This window comes from Rhinolophus ferrumequinum, chromosome 10, assembly GCF_004115265.2.
Source record: "Rhinolophus ferrumequinum isolate MPI-CBG mRhiFer1 chromosome 10, mRhiFer1_v1.p, whole genome shotgun sequence".
In the NCBI taxonomy this organism is placed as follows: Eukaryota; Metazoa; Chordata; class Mammalia; order Chiroptera; family Rhinolophidae; genus Rhinolophus; species Rhinolophus ferrumequinum.
Window position 1 is genome coordinate 52,176,812 of NC_046293.1, and position 17,785 is coordinate 52,194,596.

The window sequence follows — 17,785 nt, forward strand, 5'->3', positions numbered from 1 at the left end:
CTTGACCCCTTCTCAACTTTAGATACTACTGATTTCTTCAAACCCTCTCCCACCTTGATTTCTATGTTTCTATTCATTCCAGGTACTCTTCCTACTTCTCTGGTCCTTCTCGGTCTCCTCTTTCCTGCGGTATTGCTGTACTTCCAGAATTTGCTCACTCCCCGGAGATGTTTGAATAGCTATTATATGCTACTGACTTCCAAACCCATATTTCCAAGTACCTACAGGAGACCTTCAAACTCAGCAGCCCAACGGAGAGCTCATTATCTTCCTCCCAAACCTGCCGTTACTAACCTGCTGAATGGAGCCAAGGAGCCCATCACCCCACTCAGATTATCCTGGAATCATTTGGCGCCGTCCCATTTCCTCTTCACTTCCAATCAATCTTGTAGTTTCTATCTCTTTAAAATCTGTTGAATCTATTTCTCTTTCCCGTCTCCATTGCTGCTGCCTACGGTCTTGTCTGGGCCACTAGAATTGCCTCCTCTTTGGTTTCTTTACCACCAGTCTTGCCTTCCTCCAACCATCTGCACTAAGTTCAAGTTCATTTGGTTCAGCAAAGCGGTCTTTCTAAAACACAAATATGATCAATTTACCCCCTTGCTTACATCCCTTCTAAGTACACTGGAGAAAAGTACACTTCTATGTGCAGTTCCATGTCTATTTCTCCAACACTACCTTTCAACTCTATCACCAGTTCCCTTCACTCTGCACTCCCTGGGGGTACTGCCTTGCTGCTCTTGGTTTCCCTAAATGCCAGGCAATTTCACCTCAGCATCTTGCTCACACTGCTCCCTCTGCCAGCAACAATCTCCTGCCTTCCCTTGCCCCAGACAAGCCTGTCTATCTAGGGGACATTCTTTGCTCTTCCAACAGTCAGCTGTAGTATGGCCTGTTCGTGAGATCTTTCCCAGCTCCTCGGCTTGTCTCTGCAGAGTTGAATCATCCATGTCCTAAGTGCCCCCATGGACCCTCTACAGGTGTACACTATAGCAACACATTGTTGCTTTTTAAAATGCTTGTCTCTAGTAGATTGTAAGTTACATGAGGGCAAGGATCATGACTTACCTGTTTATATGTTGTGCTGGGTATGGTGTAGGTGTTTAACAAGTGTTTGTAGAATGGATGACGGAATATGAGCTGCTGCCTTCGTGGGATTAATGACCCTGCTGCTTGCTCACCAAGACAAACTGTGCTGGATCCCCTAGGAGGTGGGGTGTCTTGATGCACTGCAACCAAGATGGCAGCTGTACCACCAGGTGGTCTAGTCAGTGGAGCCTGGGGAGTAAGACTTTTTCCTGGAAAAGTGAGTCCTGGCAGCTCCGGGGAATCTCATGACAAAGGGACAGAACAGGGCTGACTAGAAGTTCATAGATTGTGATGTGGGTCCAGCCCTAAGATTAAAGGGACTTACAGAAATGGACACTTTGCTGAGGCCTTCAGGGATGGTAAGAGAGCCAGGCTGCACCAAGGAGCACAGGTAGATTGGACACTTTGTCCCCATGCAGCTTGGGACCTAAAAGGCAAGGTAGATGCACCACCTAGGAAAGCTCTGACTTGAGCAGATACCCCAAACTCTCAGGAATAAGATGTGAAGAATATAACAAACCTCCCTCTCCCACCCCATCAAGTCGAATTTCCCACCTTCAGCTGGCTCCTGAAGACCAGTCTCTGAACAAGCACGAGATGCTGCGATGTTGAAGAAGCACAGAACAGGTAGGCTGTGGCTTTAACACTTAATTATATGGGAGCCTGGGCAAGTCGCTTACCTTCCCTAGGTCTCAGTTGCCTCGCCCATAACTGTGCACACCCTGACATGCCTCAACCACTTCATAGGATTGTAGTGAAGGTCAAATCACCATCATAAGAATAGCAATTCTTTTTATATCACTTCCTGTGTGTCAGAGACTATGCTAGGTGCTTTACATACAATATCTTTATCCATCCTCACAGCCTATGAGATAGAACTATTATGATGAACTCCATTTTATACATGAGTGAATTGAGTTTTAGGGAGGTGAAATATCTTGCTAAAGTCAAATGCTAGCAAGTGGGCTGATGGAGGTGGCATTTGGTCTGTGGACCCAGCATTCTGGTTCCCTGGGCTGTATATTCAGGTACGCGGCTGACCTTGCAGTTTAGGAGGAAAGCTACTACAGGTGTCCTCTGGGATTCTTGGTCCTGCAGCCACAGTGGCAGCCCTTAGCAAGTTTAGGGAAGAACAGTCCCTTCCCCATGGCCTCAGAGTCATGCTCCTGAGGGGTCAGCTTTCTCTTCCCAACCACAGGGGTTGGTGAATAGACTGTTGAATAGCGTCCCCCCAAAATTCATGTCCACCCAGAACATGTGAATGTGATCTCATTTGGAAATAGGATCTTTACATATGTAGTCAAGCTATAATTACTTCAACTTGGGTGGCTGGTTAGCTCAGTTGGTTAGAGAGCAGTGCTCCTAACACCCAGGTCACCAGTTCGATTCCCACATGGGGCCGTGAGCTGCACCCTCTACAACTAGATTGAAAACAATGACTTGACTTGGAGCTGAGCTGCGCCTTCCACAACTAGATTGAATAAAAACAACGGCTTGACTTGGAGCTGAGGGTCCTGGAAAAACACACTGTTCCCCAATAAAAATTAAAAAAAAAATTACTTGAACTTGGGCCCTTATCCAATGACTAGTGTCTTTATAAGTAGAGAAAAATTTGTACAGAGATACAGACACAGAGGGAAGACGACCATGTAAAGACGGAGGCACAGATTGAAGTTATGCTTCCACAAGCCAAGGAACACCAAGGATTCTGGGAACCACCAGAAACTAGAAGAGACACGGAAGGATTCTTCCCTAGATCCTTTGGAGAGAACATGGGCCTGCTGACACCCTGGTTTCAGGTTTCTAGCCTCCAGCACTGTGAGAGAATACATTTCTGTTATTTTAAGCCAGCCAGTCTGTGGTGTTACAGCAGCTCTAGGACACTAACACCGTCACCTAGCACTGGGCCCACCACAGCTGGGAGCCCTAAGGGTGGGGTAGGGCAAAGTTTGGGAGATGAGTTAAATGGACTAGACAGAGGAGGTGCCCATGTGGGGGGCAGTGAGGGAGAACAGTATAAAAATAAGGTGTTTACTCATCCAGCTACACTGACCCACTTGTAGATAGTGCCTTTGCGCGACTTTGTACATGTGTCGGGGGGAGAAAGAGTTGTGTTTGGGGAGTGTGTCTGCAGTCTTGTGTATTTTCTGCTGAGGATGGGTGTTCTTCAATTGGTGACAGCTTACAAGTTGAGAACTCCATTTGAGAAACTCCTCCTACCACCCTGTTGTCATCATCATCTCCACCCCTACATCTTAGACAATGAAATTAGGCTTAAAGAGGTTAAAAACTTGCCCAAGTTTTCACAGCCAGTTAGTAAGAAAAGGAGAATTCAGATCCAGAACTGTGGCTCCAAAAACCTGACCCTTTTCACTATCTCAAGCTAAAGAAAGTGAACTCTTTTTCAGAAAGATATGGTGATTCAGCTTACTTTTCATAAGCATTTTTTTCTAAATTTGAAAGTAACACTTGTTTATTTATAAAATATTTAGGAAACACTGAAATGTTTAAAGAAAAAGTAAAAAATTATTCTGGCAATAGCTACTGATAATACTGGATAATTTCCTTCCGTTCTTTTTTGCATAAAGGTAGATATTATCAATAAAATTAGGCAAATATTGTAAACAGTTCTGTATTTTGCTTTTTCTTCTTAATTTTTATTACAGTTATCAGGGTGACATTCGTTAGTAAAATTATATAGGTTTCAAGTGTACATTTCTATAATACATCATCTATATATCACATTGTGTGCTCACCAGTGAGAGTCAGTTTTCCTACCATCACCATGTATTTGACCCCGTTTTCCCTCTTCCACCACCCCCTTCCATTTTGCTTTTATGTTTAACATGCTCTCATTTATCATTATCATTCAACATTTTCTCATGTCATTAGTTTTTATAAAAATAATTTTTAATTACTAAATACTACTCCATCATATGAATGGGCCGTAATTTGTCTTGTTATTGTCTACTTAAGTTTCTAGCTTTTTACAACGATACACATGCAACAGTTAACACTTTTAGTAAATATTTGTCCTCATCTCTATTATTTCTTGAAGACAGATAGGGGATAATACCAGGTATGAATATTTTAGGGCATTTGATACATAATGCCAAGTTGTTTATCAAAAGGGTTCTACCTGCCAGCAGGATAGAAGTGCCTCATAAGCACCCTTACCGAGACTAAGTACTATCATTAAAAAGCCTTGCTATGTTCTGGAAAGGGGCATCCCATGATTGATCACACAGGTTGCTGAGCGTCCAGAGGATTGCAGGGGGAAAATCAGTTAGCAGACGGTTGCGAGGATCCCGGTGGGACGTGAAAGGGCTCGGGGCTAAGCAGGAGGGGTGAAGGGAACGGAAAAATGCACGGGACTCGTAGAACATTCGATGCGGGGGAGGGGGTCGGTGCTGATAAGATAACCTGCGCTGGGTGGGGTGCAGAGGAGGGCCGAGGCTGCGCGTTCTGCTCCGCCTCCTCCGCGTCGCGCTCACACCCACCGGTGAAGGGGGTCGAGGGGCGCACCCCTCCCACCCCTTTAACAGGGACACTCCCCTTTAAGGCGGGCGCCCGCGCGCACCCGGCCCCGCCCTTCGGGGGCGCGCGCGGCGGCCGCAGCGCCGGCTCCGCCGGGAGCGCACGTGCAGGCGCCGGGCGGAGGAGCGGGAGGCGGGAGCGGGGCCGCGGGAGGAGGGGAGGCGCCGGGGGCGCGCGCGCGCGCGCTGGGCGCTGCTGGGCTGCGGCGGCGGCGGCGGCGGCGGCGGCGGCGGCGGTTACTATGGCGGAGTCGGCCGGAGCCTCCTCCTTCTTCCCCCTCGTCGTCCTGCTGCTCGCGGGCAGCGGCGGGTCCGGGCCCCGGGGGATCCAGGGTGAGTGCCGGGGCGGGGGGCGGGGGCCGGGATGGAGAGGGCCGGGCGAGGGCAAGGCCTCACGCCGCGGCGCCTGGGCTACAGCGCGCCCCCTCCCCACGCGCACAATATGGCCGGGCGGGGGGCGCGGAGGAGTCGGGGTGACCCCCCTGTGGCTTCTCCCGACCCCCCGAGGCTCGGCTGCCCAGCCGCGACCGAGCTCGCGCCGGACCCCTGGGGACCCGACCCTTCTTCCAGATGGAGCTGGATTCGGGGAGCTCTCGGGGGTCGCGCTCCCAGCACCCTCATGTTCCACAGAAGGGAGCGCAGGCTTCCTTCCCCCAAATTTGGAGATCATGTTTCTGCCCCTCCACTTGTCCAGGGGCGGCGGTCTTCATTCCCTACCTCCAGATGCTCCTGGGGGACGCCTTTTCTCCCGCCAAGATTGTGGGGCAGGGGCGATGGGGTCTTAGCTTCTCCGAGGTACCCTGATGTTGAGAATCCTTGGGCATCTCAAGTCAGAGTGGAAGGGGTCTCGAACCTTTCCTTCAGATCCTGCACTTGGGGCGTCTCTTCTCCCTCCTACCTCCCTCATGTTCTGGGGAAGGGAGTCACATTTCCCCTTCGCGCGGTCCCTTGAATTCAGTGGGGCAAACACCCCACCTCCAGTCCACACGCCCCGTGGAAGCTCTTTGGAGGAATAGGGACGAACAGGCCCCTCAGCCGTTTTGGAGCCTGCCTTTGGAGTCTCTCTCACCCTGGGAAACCTAGTTCCAGAACGGGCAATCAGCATCTAGGTGTATTTGCTTTCCATCTTGCCTCCCCCACCGCACCCTAGGGGGCCCATTCAGTTACTCACTTCATGGATGCCTTTGAATCCTAGAAATTCTAGAACCCGCCTTCAACCCCCAAGATTATTTAAAGATCCCACCTCTGGACGGGCTGCCTGGCCCCTGGTCAGTACTTATTTGCCTTCCCACACCATCCCTCTTCCCCACCCTTCTCCCCCCACCAAGTCCTCCCCCCTCCCCCAGCCTCACCTTACATCCCCCACAGCCGGCTCTCCATACCACCAGCCGCCAGCCCACTATGGAGGTGGTTACCTTTCTGTGGGACCCTCAGCTGGGTGTGTTGAAGAGGCTTTGGGGGCCTGAGAAGAGCAGATGAAATCCTAAAATATTTAATTGAAGAGAGTCGTCCCCAGTGTGTTTTGGCATTAGGGTAGCAGATGAAGGTTATATTTGGCGGTTATATTGAAATGATTATTGACCCACAGATGGATCTGGGAGAGACTGTCAGGATTGTATTCGCTCCGATGTACAAAGCCTGCTGCTTTGACTTCTCAGCAGCCCCTAGCCTTCCAGCAATGGGAGATGGAGTGTGTGTTCTGTGGCTCTCTTCGCCACTAAAAATAATGATTCTCAGGTGGGTTCAGGCTTCTTTAATAGACCAGACAATCAAGAAAAGACATTATCCCACTTTGGAGTCTCAAAAACAAGTTCATTATCTCCAGGTTTGATATTTGTTCCCAGTGGGGTAGCCTGTGCAGTGGGGTCTTTGTTCACTGGCTAATGCTTCTGTTAAGCACCTCGTGTGTGTGCCTGGGTTTCGCTGCTCTGTGCCTGGTAATATGCCATGGGTCTGATCAACATGGTGAAGGTGTGTGAACACAGCCTGACGATGGTGGGTAAGATCGTGGTTTTTGTGAATAATATTTGCTGGGCCTTATTGTGGGCCATGTTTTTGGAAAGGGTCATGTAATGTTATTTCTCTAGTGGGGTGGTAAATAAGGAGACTCGGCCTTCAGGTTGTCATTTCATATGAGTATGAATAAATCTTTAAATTCCTTCCATAGGAATTTTTATCTTGTCTCTACTATATCCAAGATTTTTAACAGCCATTTCTCTGTTGATTTAGTGTAGTGTCTGTGGGGCTTTTCTTGTTGTGAGCCTAGTTAAGAATGTTTAATTGATAATCCAGCTGGTTCTGAATAGGGCAGAGTTCATTTTTTTTGTAACCGTCCTAAAATGGATGTTTGTTGGGGTGAGGATGGGTGGTCATAAATAGGGAATTAGTTTCTTTTTTTGGTAAATTGGAAATTAGGTTGTGTGTCCAGCAAACATTCTCGAAGCCTTTAAACTTCTTGGCCAGACACTACAGTTTTTTCCGGGACACATCTAGTTGCCAATAGTGCATGCTACAGAGACCACTGTTGCAAAAGGCTTAAAATAAAACGTCAGTTCTGGGAAAATCGAGGCTGTGGGATAACAAGAAGTTGATTGCTTTCCTCCCCTGCATTTCCTCTGTCATGCTTCCCTAGGTGGGCTGGAGGAGTGGCAGAGCCAGGCAGCTGATGCCTGGTACTTGGACATGACATGAGGGCAGCAAGGGATAGGTGTTTCTATTAATTAGTGAATTAATTTCGACTTAGGAAAAGGCCAGTGATAAGGAGAATGAGTTCCAGGTTTTAAACAGCATCCATTTGATAGATGTATCGTGTTTTTAGGCCTAGCTTTGGAATTTTCACGTTACTATTTAAAAATGTAAAATTGCGTTAGTTAGTAGCAGGAGAGCATGACATTCATTTCTTAAGACAAAAGCAACAAGGGAGACATTTGAGGTTCTGATAGGAACATTTTGAATTTCTGTGAGCAGGCTAAACATCTCATTTCAGGCCAAGTCTTGTAATTTTGTTGAGTGGACATGGATTTGAAGTACAGTGAAAGTGAACTCTTAAAGAGAAAAGGGGAATCTCTGATTAGTTTTATTAAAAGAGCTCCTGGAACAGATATGATTAAAACATAGTAAGATGGTTAAAGGTTACAGCCAGATGGAGGGAGGAGGCTGGTTTTCCGCCCCAGAACTTCGCTCCCTTACAGGTTGTCCTTGAACAAGTCACTTAACCTTTCTGTGACTGCCTCGGTTTTCCCTCTGTAAAGTAAGGAAACAGTCTGTGTCGCTCTGATTGGGACGTTTGTGAGACTGACTTACTGATAGCCAGTTGGCTGGGAGGTATTTTTAGACATAGTTTCTGACTTCAGTGAACAAGCAATGCTGGGTTACTTTTTATCTTATGGGGCAGAATAACATACCCTGGGGATTAATGGAAGCACCACGTGTCACAGTGTGGTTAATTTCTTCTTATTTGTGCATTTCTGTAGACCGTGTCAGATTTCCTCCAGTTAATTTCTATCTTTTGACAGGCTCTTACATCGTAGACTGGGCAGCATACCTGTGCTAATCAAAGGCAGTCGGGAGGGAGTGACCTGCTTTAGGCTTTATTGGTTTGGCAACGTTTTAATTCTTACGCAACTCGGTATGTTTATGGCACTATGTAAATGTTACATAAGAACATGGAGGCTGAGAGGTGGCCGGAATGGTGCCTGTGAACACAGGAAGGTTAGACTGAGGACTTCAGCTGAAAGGACCTTGGGAACCTGCAGTCAGTACAGGAAGAAGCAGCACTTCATTTTCCTCTAAAAACCTTTTTAGATGATTGTGTCTTTCAGGTGGACTGCTGTGTTATAAATAGGTTTATTCTCCACTGGTGAGCTAATTGTAACCTTGCTACCAAAATATGAATCAGAAAACGAGGAGACATGCCGCTGCTTTCAGCATGTCCTGTTGGAGCTGCTTGTTGCATTTTGGAACATGAGTTGAATTGCGCTGCAGTCTGTTCTCATAATAACTCAGGAGTACAGGGTGTTGAGGTGGAGTGGAATTCTCAGCTCATGGCGCTTCAGATCTTCTTTATTTTTGAAGGTTAAATTGGAATACTGAAGTGGCTCTTTTGTTTTAATTCTGAAGTCCTTATTGTTTACTGTTCAGTTTTTGCTCAGAGCAGCAGTGAACATTAATTCTGGAATCCCACCTCTTTGTCTTGAATTCTTGTTGCTTGTCTATTATAGTGGGGGTTGATATAAGGGGTTGATATCTCATTTTCCTCTCTGTATTTATACGAAGAAAATCCTGAGTCCTCTTTCTCATCAACCCCACTGCTGCTGGAAGTGTAGCCGGCACCCGAAGCCCATGGGTTCTGCCTGGGCTGGGATTGCTGAGACCTTTTAAGGAATCAGCTCTTCAGACCCGACAGCCCCCCGCTGTCTAACTTGCATTTCTCTCTCTGCAGGCATTGCCTCCTGGCCAGGTTCAAAAACCTGCTCTTGATTTTTGCTGGCCTCAGTTTCTCTCCCACACATATGGCTTCACCTGAGCTTTGGCTCCAGAGGCACCATCTCTGCCCAGGTCTGTTCTGTCTGCTGGCTTCTCCATCATGGATAAATGGAACACCATGCGAAACTACTATTGCAGAGTGTATCTTTCTTTCCCTTACTCTGTAGAGTTGCCAGAGTTTAGCTGTGAAGTTTCTGACCCAGGTGATGTCCCTTGCTCTCTGTGTTCCAGAGACAGTGCCACTTCAGGCAGCTCTGGGGTTCTTTCTGGTTTTCTCTCTCCACTTAACCGTAATCTGCATTTGTCTTGCTAAATATTTTGAGTTTAACATCAGGAAAGTAACTGCCTTTCCCTTTTAAAGTATCGATCACCCCTAATATTTACACGATAACTATAGGAGAATTCTTTATTCATTTGGTTGGGTACATGCCTGGAGTGGTTCTTGGCATGGGGAAATAACAGAACAAGATGGACAAAGATCCCTAAATCCCTAACTGTTATGGAACTTACAACTGCAGTGGCTGAGACCGCGGATAAATAAGTACACACAGTTATCATTCATGAGTGTTGTGAAGAAAATAAACCAGGGTGATGTGCAGAGTGTGCCAGGAGCTGCCATTTCACATCTCTCAACTTCATTGTTCCATCTGTAAAATGGGGCTAATACAGTCGTCTTGTTATTCGTGGCTGTATGTTCTGTAACGTCAATTTGAACACTGTGAACACTGAATTAGTGAAGATTGACCCATTGCTTCTGGGAAAAATACATGGTTAGGGTCCTGTGAACCACTGGTCACGTTTTCATCAACCACTCAGTATGTAACCTTGTTTTACATGTATTTCCGTTTAGACACCTTGTGTAATATATATTGTTGATTATTTGGCATTGAACTCAAGGCCAATAGCACAGTAATGAACGCCTGAATGAAGCTTGTCTAATCTACGAATTTTCTCTGTAAGGCACATACATCACTGTCTTCTTTAGCATTTCAGCACTACACTTGGGAGCCATCTCGCTCTTTTTTTTTTTTTTTTTTTTAAGACTTTATTGGGGAAGGGGAACAGGACTTTATTGGGGAACAGTGTGTACTCCGGGACTTCTTTCCAAGTCGAGTTGTTGTCCTTTCAATCTTAATTGTGGAGGGTGCTCTTCAGCTTCAAGTTGTTGTCCTTTCAGTCTTGGTTGTGGAGGGCGCAGCTCAGCTCCAGGTCCAGTTGCCGTTGCTAGTTGCAGGGGGCACAGCCCACCATCCCCTGCGGGAGTCAAACCGGCAACCTTGTGGTTGAGAGGACGCGCTCCAACCAACTGAGCCATCCGGGAGGCAGCTCAGCTCAAGGTACCGTGTTCAATCTTAGTTGCAGGGGGCACAGCCCACCATTCCTTGTGGGACTCGAGGAATTGAACTGGCAACCTTGTGGTTGAGAGCCCAGGGGCCCATGTGGGAATCGAACCAGCAGCCTTCGGAGTTAGGAGCATGGAGCTCTAACTGCCTGAGCCACTGGGCCGGCCCCGGGAGCCATCTTAAACAGTGATATCACCATCACCAAAAACACAAAAAGGCAAAACACATGGCACTGACTAGACCGTGAAACGGGCACACCTTTACAGTAGGAAGGCTGGAACAAGGCAGAGTGTGGCCTTGGACCTCCTCAGCTAGTGCATGGGCATTGGGTGACTCAAGTTTTTCACCGCTCTGTGCATGTCGGCGAATGACCGTGAGAGCACTGAGAGTATTGATTTTGGAGTTACAAATACATTTTAGCAAGTGGGCAGAGGCACAAATACGGAATCCATGAATAATGAGGATCAATCATGTTTTGTTAAAGCCGTTCAAATAATTGTAGCAGAGAGAAAATTACATGAAATTCCAAGCACTCCTAAAGGTTTCACTGAACCAGAACTTTGTATATACAATTAGAAGTCCTATTTCCAGCCTGTAAACACACACACACACACACACACACACACACACACACACAACCGTGGTGATATAAAGAGTCCTTTAACACATGTTTATTGAGCTCCTACCATATACTAGGCACTGTTGTAGGCGCTAGGGATACAACAGTAAACAAAAGGAGACAAAAATGCCTTCCTTCATGAAGCTCACCTTCTGATAGGTGAGATAGGCAAAAAAGAAATCAAATGTAAGGTGATTTTGCCATCCTTAGCCCACCCTCTGTCCCCCTACCCCCAAGATTCCTGGCCTTTAGTATACACACCTCTTCCAGTTTTTCAATCCAACATGAATCTAGGTACTACTGGGAAGGGATTTTTAGATGTAATTAAGGTCCCAAATCAGTTGACCCTCAGATAGGGAGACTGTCACGATAGACAGGACCTCATCAAGCCCTTTGAAAGCAGACAGTTTTCTCAACTAATTGCAGAAGAGGAAGGCAGAGATACTCCCACCAGCTTGGAAGAAAGTAAACATCCGTGTGTGAACTGCCCAGGGAGCCATGCGGGCAGGAACTATCGGGCGATTCTAGGAGCTGAGAGCGGTCCCTGGCTGTCAGCAAGGGGGGAAACGGGGACCTCAGGTTTTCATCCATCAGGCAGTGGGTTTGCCATCAACCAGTAGGTTTGAAAGAGGTCCCAGCCCTAGGTGAGAAAGCAACCCCGGCTGATAGCCGTCATGCTGTGCCTGCACTTCCAGCCTGCAAAAACTGAGAGAGCAGATAGGTGCCGTTTTACAACAAACGTGTGTGGGGCGGGCAGGGGTAAGTCGGACGGTGATGTGAGGAGAGGGAAAGCAGGGTAGGCTGGAGGGTGCTTGAGACCTGGCACCCGGTCATCCCATCGATGGCCCTTGCATGTGACAAGTCCTTCGACCGTTTGTGGCTTCCATCTACTGCCTGTTAAACCTTTTCTTAGATATTTGTGAGTGTTTGGAAGAGAGAGGAGATTTGGGGTGCTTTGGACATAGTTTTTTTAAATGATTGTGATGTTTGAGTTGAGGAATCGGAATTGAAGCATGTTTTGTTTTTCGTAATTGCCCCAATTTAGCCTTGTGCCAAATCTTCATTTATCATCTTGGTATATATACGTTCTACGCTTAGGGTAGGTAAGATTGAATCAAATTCAGTGTTCATTTCTAATATCCAGGACGAAGCTGAATGTTGAGAGGGATACTAAGGAAAGAGTCTGTCCTTACCCTTTCGAAGTTGATACACAAATCGACTTTTCTTCTGTTTGTTGGAACCACAAAACTATGAAGAGTTCATACCCTTCTCGTTGACTGGGGTGACAGTAGTAATAAAAGCTTCTGATGGACCAAATGTTTCCTGTGTGCCCAAGCATTATGCTAAGCACTGAGTTACATCGTTTCCTCTACAAAGCCATTCTCTGAGACACTCATCCCCATTTCACAGGTGGAAAAACGGGCATACAGAGGTTCAGCAGTAGACCTGAGATCTACCTGACTCCAAGCATGTGCTCTAAATACTATATTATATACTCTGATGCCTATTTAAGTAATTTTCTAACCAGTCTCTGCCTCTAGTCTCCCACTTTTCCTCCATCCTACTGCTGGATTTAACTTGAGAAAATCCACCTCTGCGCCTGATTCCACTGCTTGTATGTGGCCTCCAGGACCAACCCCAGAGCCCTTAGCCAGTCAGTCTAATCTGGCCTAGTCTCCCTTACTGCCCTGTCTCTCCCTGGAACCTGGTATTGTTACAACTGTCCATTCAGTGAGGACCTAACATGCCTTGTGCTTTTCTGGGCCTTGGCCGCCTCTTCTTAGCCAAATCCAGCATCCTCCAGTGTGGGCCCTTCTTTGTCCTCCTGTCTTCCCCCAGTCAATGATTCCATCCTCTCCACTTTGCTCTTTGGTCCTTATTTGTAGTATAGAGATTCACACTAGTTTATAGTCGTCTGCTCATACCATTCTCCCACCCTCGATCCCCTAAAAATGGATGCTAGGCACTGGCTTATTTTTCTTTGTATGGCTGTGTCCTGTCACAGAGCTTTGCGTATTTTAAGTACTTAATATATTTGTTTAATTGAATTCCTTCATTTCTGTCCTCTCAGCAAAATCCTAGGTAAATAATTCCAACTCTGTCCTGCTATAATTTTATTATCTCCTGTCTATACAGATTTTTATCCCGGTCCCTCAAAAATGCTACGAACTTTTGTGAGTTACTTGGAACATCATACTCTCTCTTCCTACCTCACCTCTTTCATCTCTGTTTCTTCTACCACCTACCCATTTTATTCCAGCCAAATGAACTCGATCTCAATCTCATGAGTGTTATGCTCAGCCCCGGCTGAATTTTTTTCCCCTCTTTCATTGTCCCAGTTGCCAGAAACAACCGTTCTTATCCGTTTTTTCACTCAAAACTGCTGTACACTGTCTCGTCTCCTCTGACCCATAGTATAGTAAATAGGTCAGGAAGCAGATACAAAATACCACTGATAAATGTCTTCCCCGGCCCTAAAGAGCCACAAATATGTCTGTTTAAATACAACAAACAAAGAAAACAATGCTTTTGCATGTTCGTTATAAACTAAGTAAAGGAGAAATACCGAATTCCCAGTAGATAGTCTAAATGTGGCGCGCGTCTATATGGGCTCATTGGACACGCTCTGTCATCCTGATGCCACTCGTTCCAGTTTTACCTTGCCATTCTCCTGGGCAGCAGGTGGGCCCTTGCTCGATGTTCAGGTATTTACAGTCAGCCATAAATTAAGTTGCAGTGACAGGTCTCCTTAGCATAAACATCAAACGTCTCTTTTGAGTGAGAACAAAGCTTTCATTCTCTAGACCTGAGGCTTAGGGGTGAACTTGTTTAAACAGCTCTCTGGGGTTGGGTTTGTCTCCAAGTAGAATGTCAGAAAGGCAGTTTGTAGAATAGATATAGTGTGAAGCTGGCTTTTCAAACACCTTTCTCTTATGCAAACCCCATTCTGAGACCTTTTCCCAGATTGGAATTAAATACCAAGCTTATCAAGTGTCTTATTGTTAAATCTGTGGGTTTTTTCCCTCCTCATACAAACAGCTTCCTTTATTAAGTCAGTTATATTTTGTTCATAAGTGCTTTTTACTAGTACAGTTTTCGGGGTTTTTTTTAGGTACCACCAGCTACCCATGTAAAATTTGACTTTATTGTGGCTCTTGGGTACTTGAGAGTTTTTGTTTGGTTTTGTGCTAATGTATTTTTACAATCTAATTTTGATGATTGAGAAAGGTGAAGGTGTAACTTGAGTCTTTTTTTACCAATAGCATCTGATAGCTTTACTTTAAAGCTGCAAGATGTCTCTGCTTAGTTTAGTTAGCACTTTGGCTGCTGGTACAGTGTCAGTTACCAGTTACTGTCCCCCTATCCCACCCCCACGAGGACCAAGTATTACCTCTGTTTTGTGACAGTTCAGTGCCAGACGTCTCCACTTTTTAATCTGATTCAGGATTTTCAGAAACATATTTGTAGTTGTGTAGATTAATAATTACTGAACAACTGTTTGCTTTCTTTTTAAAGCAGTGGAATCCTTTTTAAAATGAAAATGTAGAAACGTGTATAAAGTGGATGAAAGCTGACCCCCTCTGGCAGAGCCCCGTTCCCTTTCCAGTTCCTGGGCTGAGATTTATGGAACGAGAATCATGACACACAGTGCTGTTCGCTAGCACTGTGGCTGCTGGTACAGTGTTCGTTATCAGTTACTGTCCCTCTCACTTTGCCAGTGAGAAAATGGTGAAGAAAAGGGGGACACTGGTTCCCTCCTCGTGGAGTTCAGAGGTTCCTGGGACATCTTGGGGAGCCCAGAGGTTGAGGGAGAACACAGTCTGAAGAACGCTGTACTTCCAGGTTTTTTTCCTGTGCACGTGTTAGGTTTTTGTTTTATAATTGAGATTATATTGTTTTACAAAGATGTGTGGTATTTTCAAAATTGAGATTAAAACATATAATGTTTTTCACCATTTGAAAGTGTACATGCAATTCAGTGGCATTAAGGACCTTCACAATGTTATACAAACCGTCAGCACTGTCTAATTCCAGAACTTTACCCCCGAGGAAGCGCAGAAACCCAGGTCAGTAGTTACTCCCCGTCCTCCTTCGCACCCAGCCCCTGACAACCACTGATTTGCTTTCTGGGTATTTAATGTAAATGGAATCATACAACATGTGGCTTCTTTCCCTTAACATAGTGTGTTCCGAGTTTATCCGTATTGTAGTATATGTATATCGGTAGTTGATTCATTTTTATGGCTGAATAATACTCCATCGTGTGAATATAGCACATTTTGTTTATCCATTCATTATTTGATGGACATTTGAGTTTCCACTTTTTGACTTTTGTGAATAGTGCAGTTATGAGCTTTAGTGTACAAGTTTTTGTTTTCAACATTTGTTTCCAATCTTTTGGATATATACCTATAAGCGAAATTGCTGGGTTATATGGTGATTCAGTGTTGAACTTAATCCAGGAACCATCGAACTGTTTTCCGCAGTAATCCTACCGGCAAAGGCCGAGGGTTCCAGTTTCTCTGAGTCTTCACCAGTACTTGTTATTTTTCTTTTTCATTTTCTTGTGGCCTTCCTAGTGGGTATGAAGTGCTATCTCATGTGGGTTTTATTTGCATTTAAATTGAAATTCATTTGCATTTGAGTTGATGTTGAACACCTTTTCATATGCTTGGCCATTTGCGTATTCGGGAAATGTCTATTCAGATTCTTTGCCCATTTTTAAGTTATTTTTTGTTGTTGAGTTGTAAGAGTTCTTTACATAGTCTATATATTAGACCATTATTAGATACATGATTTGCAAGTATTTTCTTTCATTCTGTAGGTTGTTTTTTCACTTTCTTGATACTGTCCTTTGGTGTACAAAAGTTTTTAATTTTGTTGAAAGCCAACTTATGTATTATTGTTTTGTTGCTGTGCTTTTGGTGTGATATCTAAGAGACCATTGCCAAATCCAAGGTCATGAAGATTTACCCGTTTTCTAAAGTTTTAGAAGTTTTACAATATAAGTTTCAGCTCTTATATTTAGGTCTTTGATCCATTGTGAGTTAATTTTTGTATATGGGGGGAAGTAAGGGTTCGATGTCATTCTTTTGCATATGGATATCCAGTTGTCCAGCACCATTTATTGAAGACTTTCCCCCTGAAGGTTCTAGACATTCTTGTCAAAAATCAGTTGATCATACATATATAGGTTTGTTTCTGGACTCTCAGTTCTATTCCATTGATTTATATGCCTATACTTGTGCCAGTAGTAAGTTTTGAAATCAGGAAGTGTGAGTCCTCCAACTTTGTGTTTTTTGTTTGTTTTTTTGTGTGTTTTTCAAGATCATTTTGGCTATTCAGGACCACAGAGTTATGTAGAGTTGTGGTCTTTGTTCTATCCTAAGGAAGCTGTAGGGGGGTTGGATAAGATCCAGGGAAGAATAATTAAAATAATCATGGGTTGTAATAAGCTATTCTTATCAGTCTGGCCTGTCTGATGGATGCTGTTATCTGGGAGGCTGAGGGCTGAGAGGCAGTTTATGATCAACTTGTAAAGTCATGCAGAGTAAGGGCAGCACAGGCTTATTTGGGCACCAAATCTTAGATGCTCTGGAATCGGAAGGCTGCCTGGGGAAGTTTGGAAGTGTGAAGTTTAGTGCACAGGACACACAAGGACTAAATTGATGAAACTTATTATCCCCCAGGAACACTTCGTATAAGCGAAATATCATAAATGCTGTAGCTTGAAAACGTTTTGGAACATGCGTGGCCATTTCTCCCAGGACACACGTGCGTGTTGTGCAGTGTCCCTCTTACCTTTGGAGTCGGAGCCACCACCCTGCACTCCCCCCAACCCGGGCCCTGGGGCTGTGGTCTCAGGCCCGTGGGGCTGTGGTGTGAGTCTAGCCTATGTGGTGGTTCCTAGGAATTCTCGCTGAGCCATGGCCTGGCCGAGTGCCCTCCCAGTGTCTGCCAGTGGGTCAGAGAGGGGACCTGACCAGCGCCCTGCCTACCCTGAGGTCGTCTTGCTGAGCCCCGGCTGTCGTAGTGCCGCCCTGGCATGCAGCTACACCGAGTCTGCCTAAGCGGGGACTTGTCAGCCTTCCTCAAAACACAGCTTCTCTCAGGAATCAAATTTGCATTTACTTCCCACCGCAGACCACTTTCTAATCATACTTGGGAATCGTGTTCAAATCCTGCCAAAGTGGTTTTGTTTTTAGTACAGGTTTGACTAGTTTCTTAATAACAAAATGCTGTGTTAGTGGGAATTGCATTCTGACCACTTTGTAACTTGCTGGCGTGTAAAGTGATTGTGTCACTCCTCTGTGATTGGTTTTCCTGTGTTATTGCTACTACCTACGTAACTCTTAGGTGTGTATTGTTTATATACATGTGTGTAGACGGATTTCATTTGATGATGAGTCACTGTGAAACAGTATAAAGGGCTGTTAATGTTAATCCAGATTTAGCTTTTCAGAGACATTGAAATTTAGGTTTGTGATTTAGTGTACTAGTAAATTTATGGTAAATTCAGATGGTTTTATAATTTTATTATCACTTCTTTTGATAATACAAAAAATGTATATTAACAGAATATTAGCCGTTTGTCTGTCTTTAAAATTCAGAAAAAGGTATATAAAGTTTAAAGCAGAACATCCCAGTGTGGAATCAATGATGCAAACAGTATGAATTTAGAAAGACACTAGATTCAGATTTCAGCTGGACGG

At 45.2% G+C, this 17,785-nt stretch overlaps 1 protein-coding gene across 1 annotated transcript in view; it reads left to right on the plus strand.

Moving 5' to 3' along the window:
- Nucleotides 1-4,787: 4,787 nt before the first annotated feature.
- ACVR1B (activin A receptor type 1B) overlaps nucleotides 4,788-17,785 on the plus strand; it is a 33,263-nt gene continuing 20,265 nt past the window's right edge. The window contains exon 1 of the mRNA XM_033117369.1: nucleotides 4,788-4,958. Coding sequence (XP_032973260.1) covers nucleotides 4,868-4,958 — 91 coding nt within the window. The 5' untranslated portion in view covers nucleotides 4,788-4,867. The remainder of the gene's footprint in view (nucleotides 4,959-17,785) is intronic.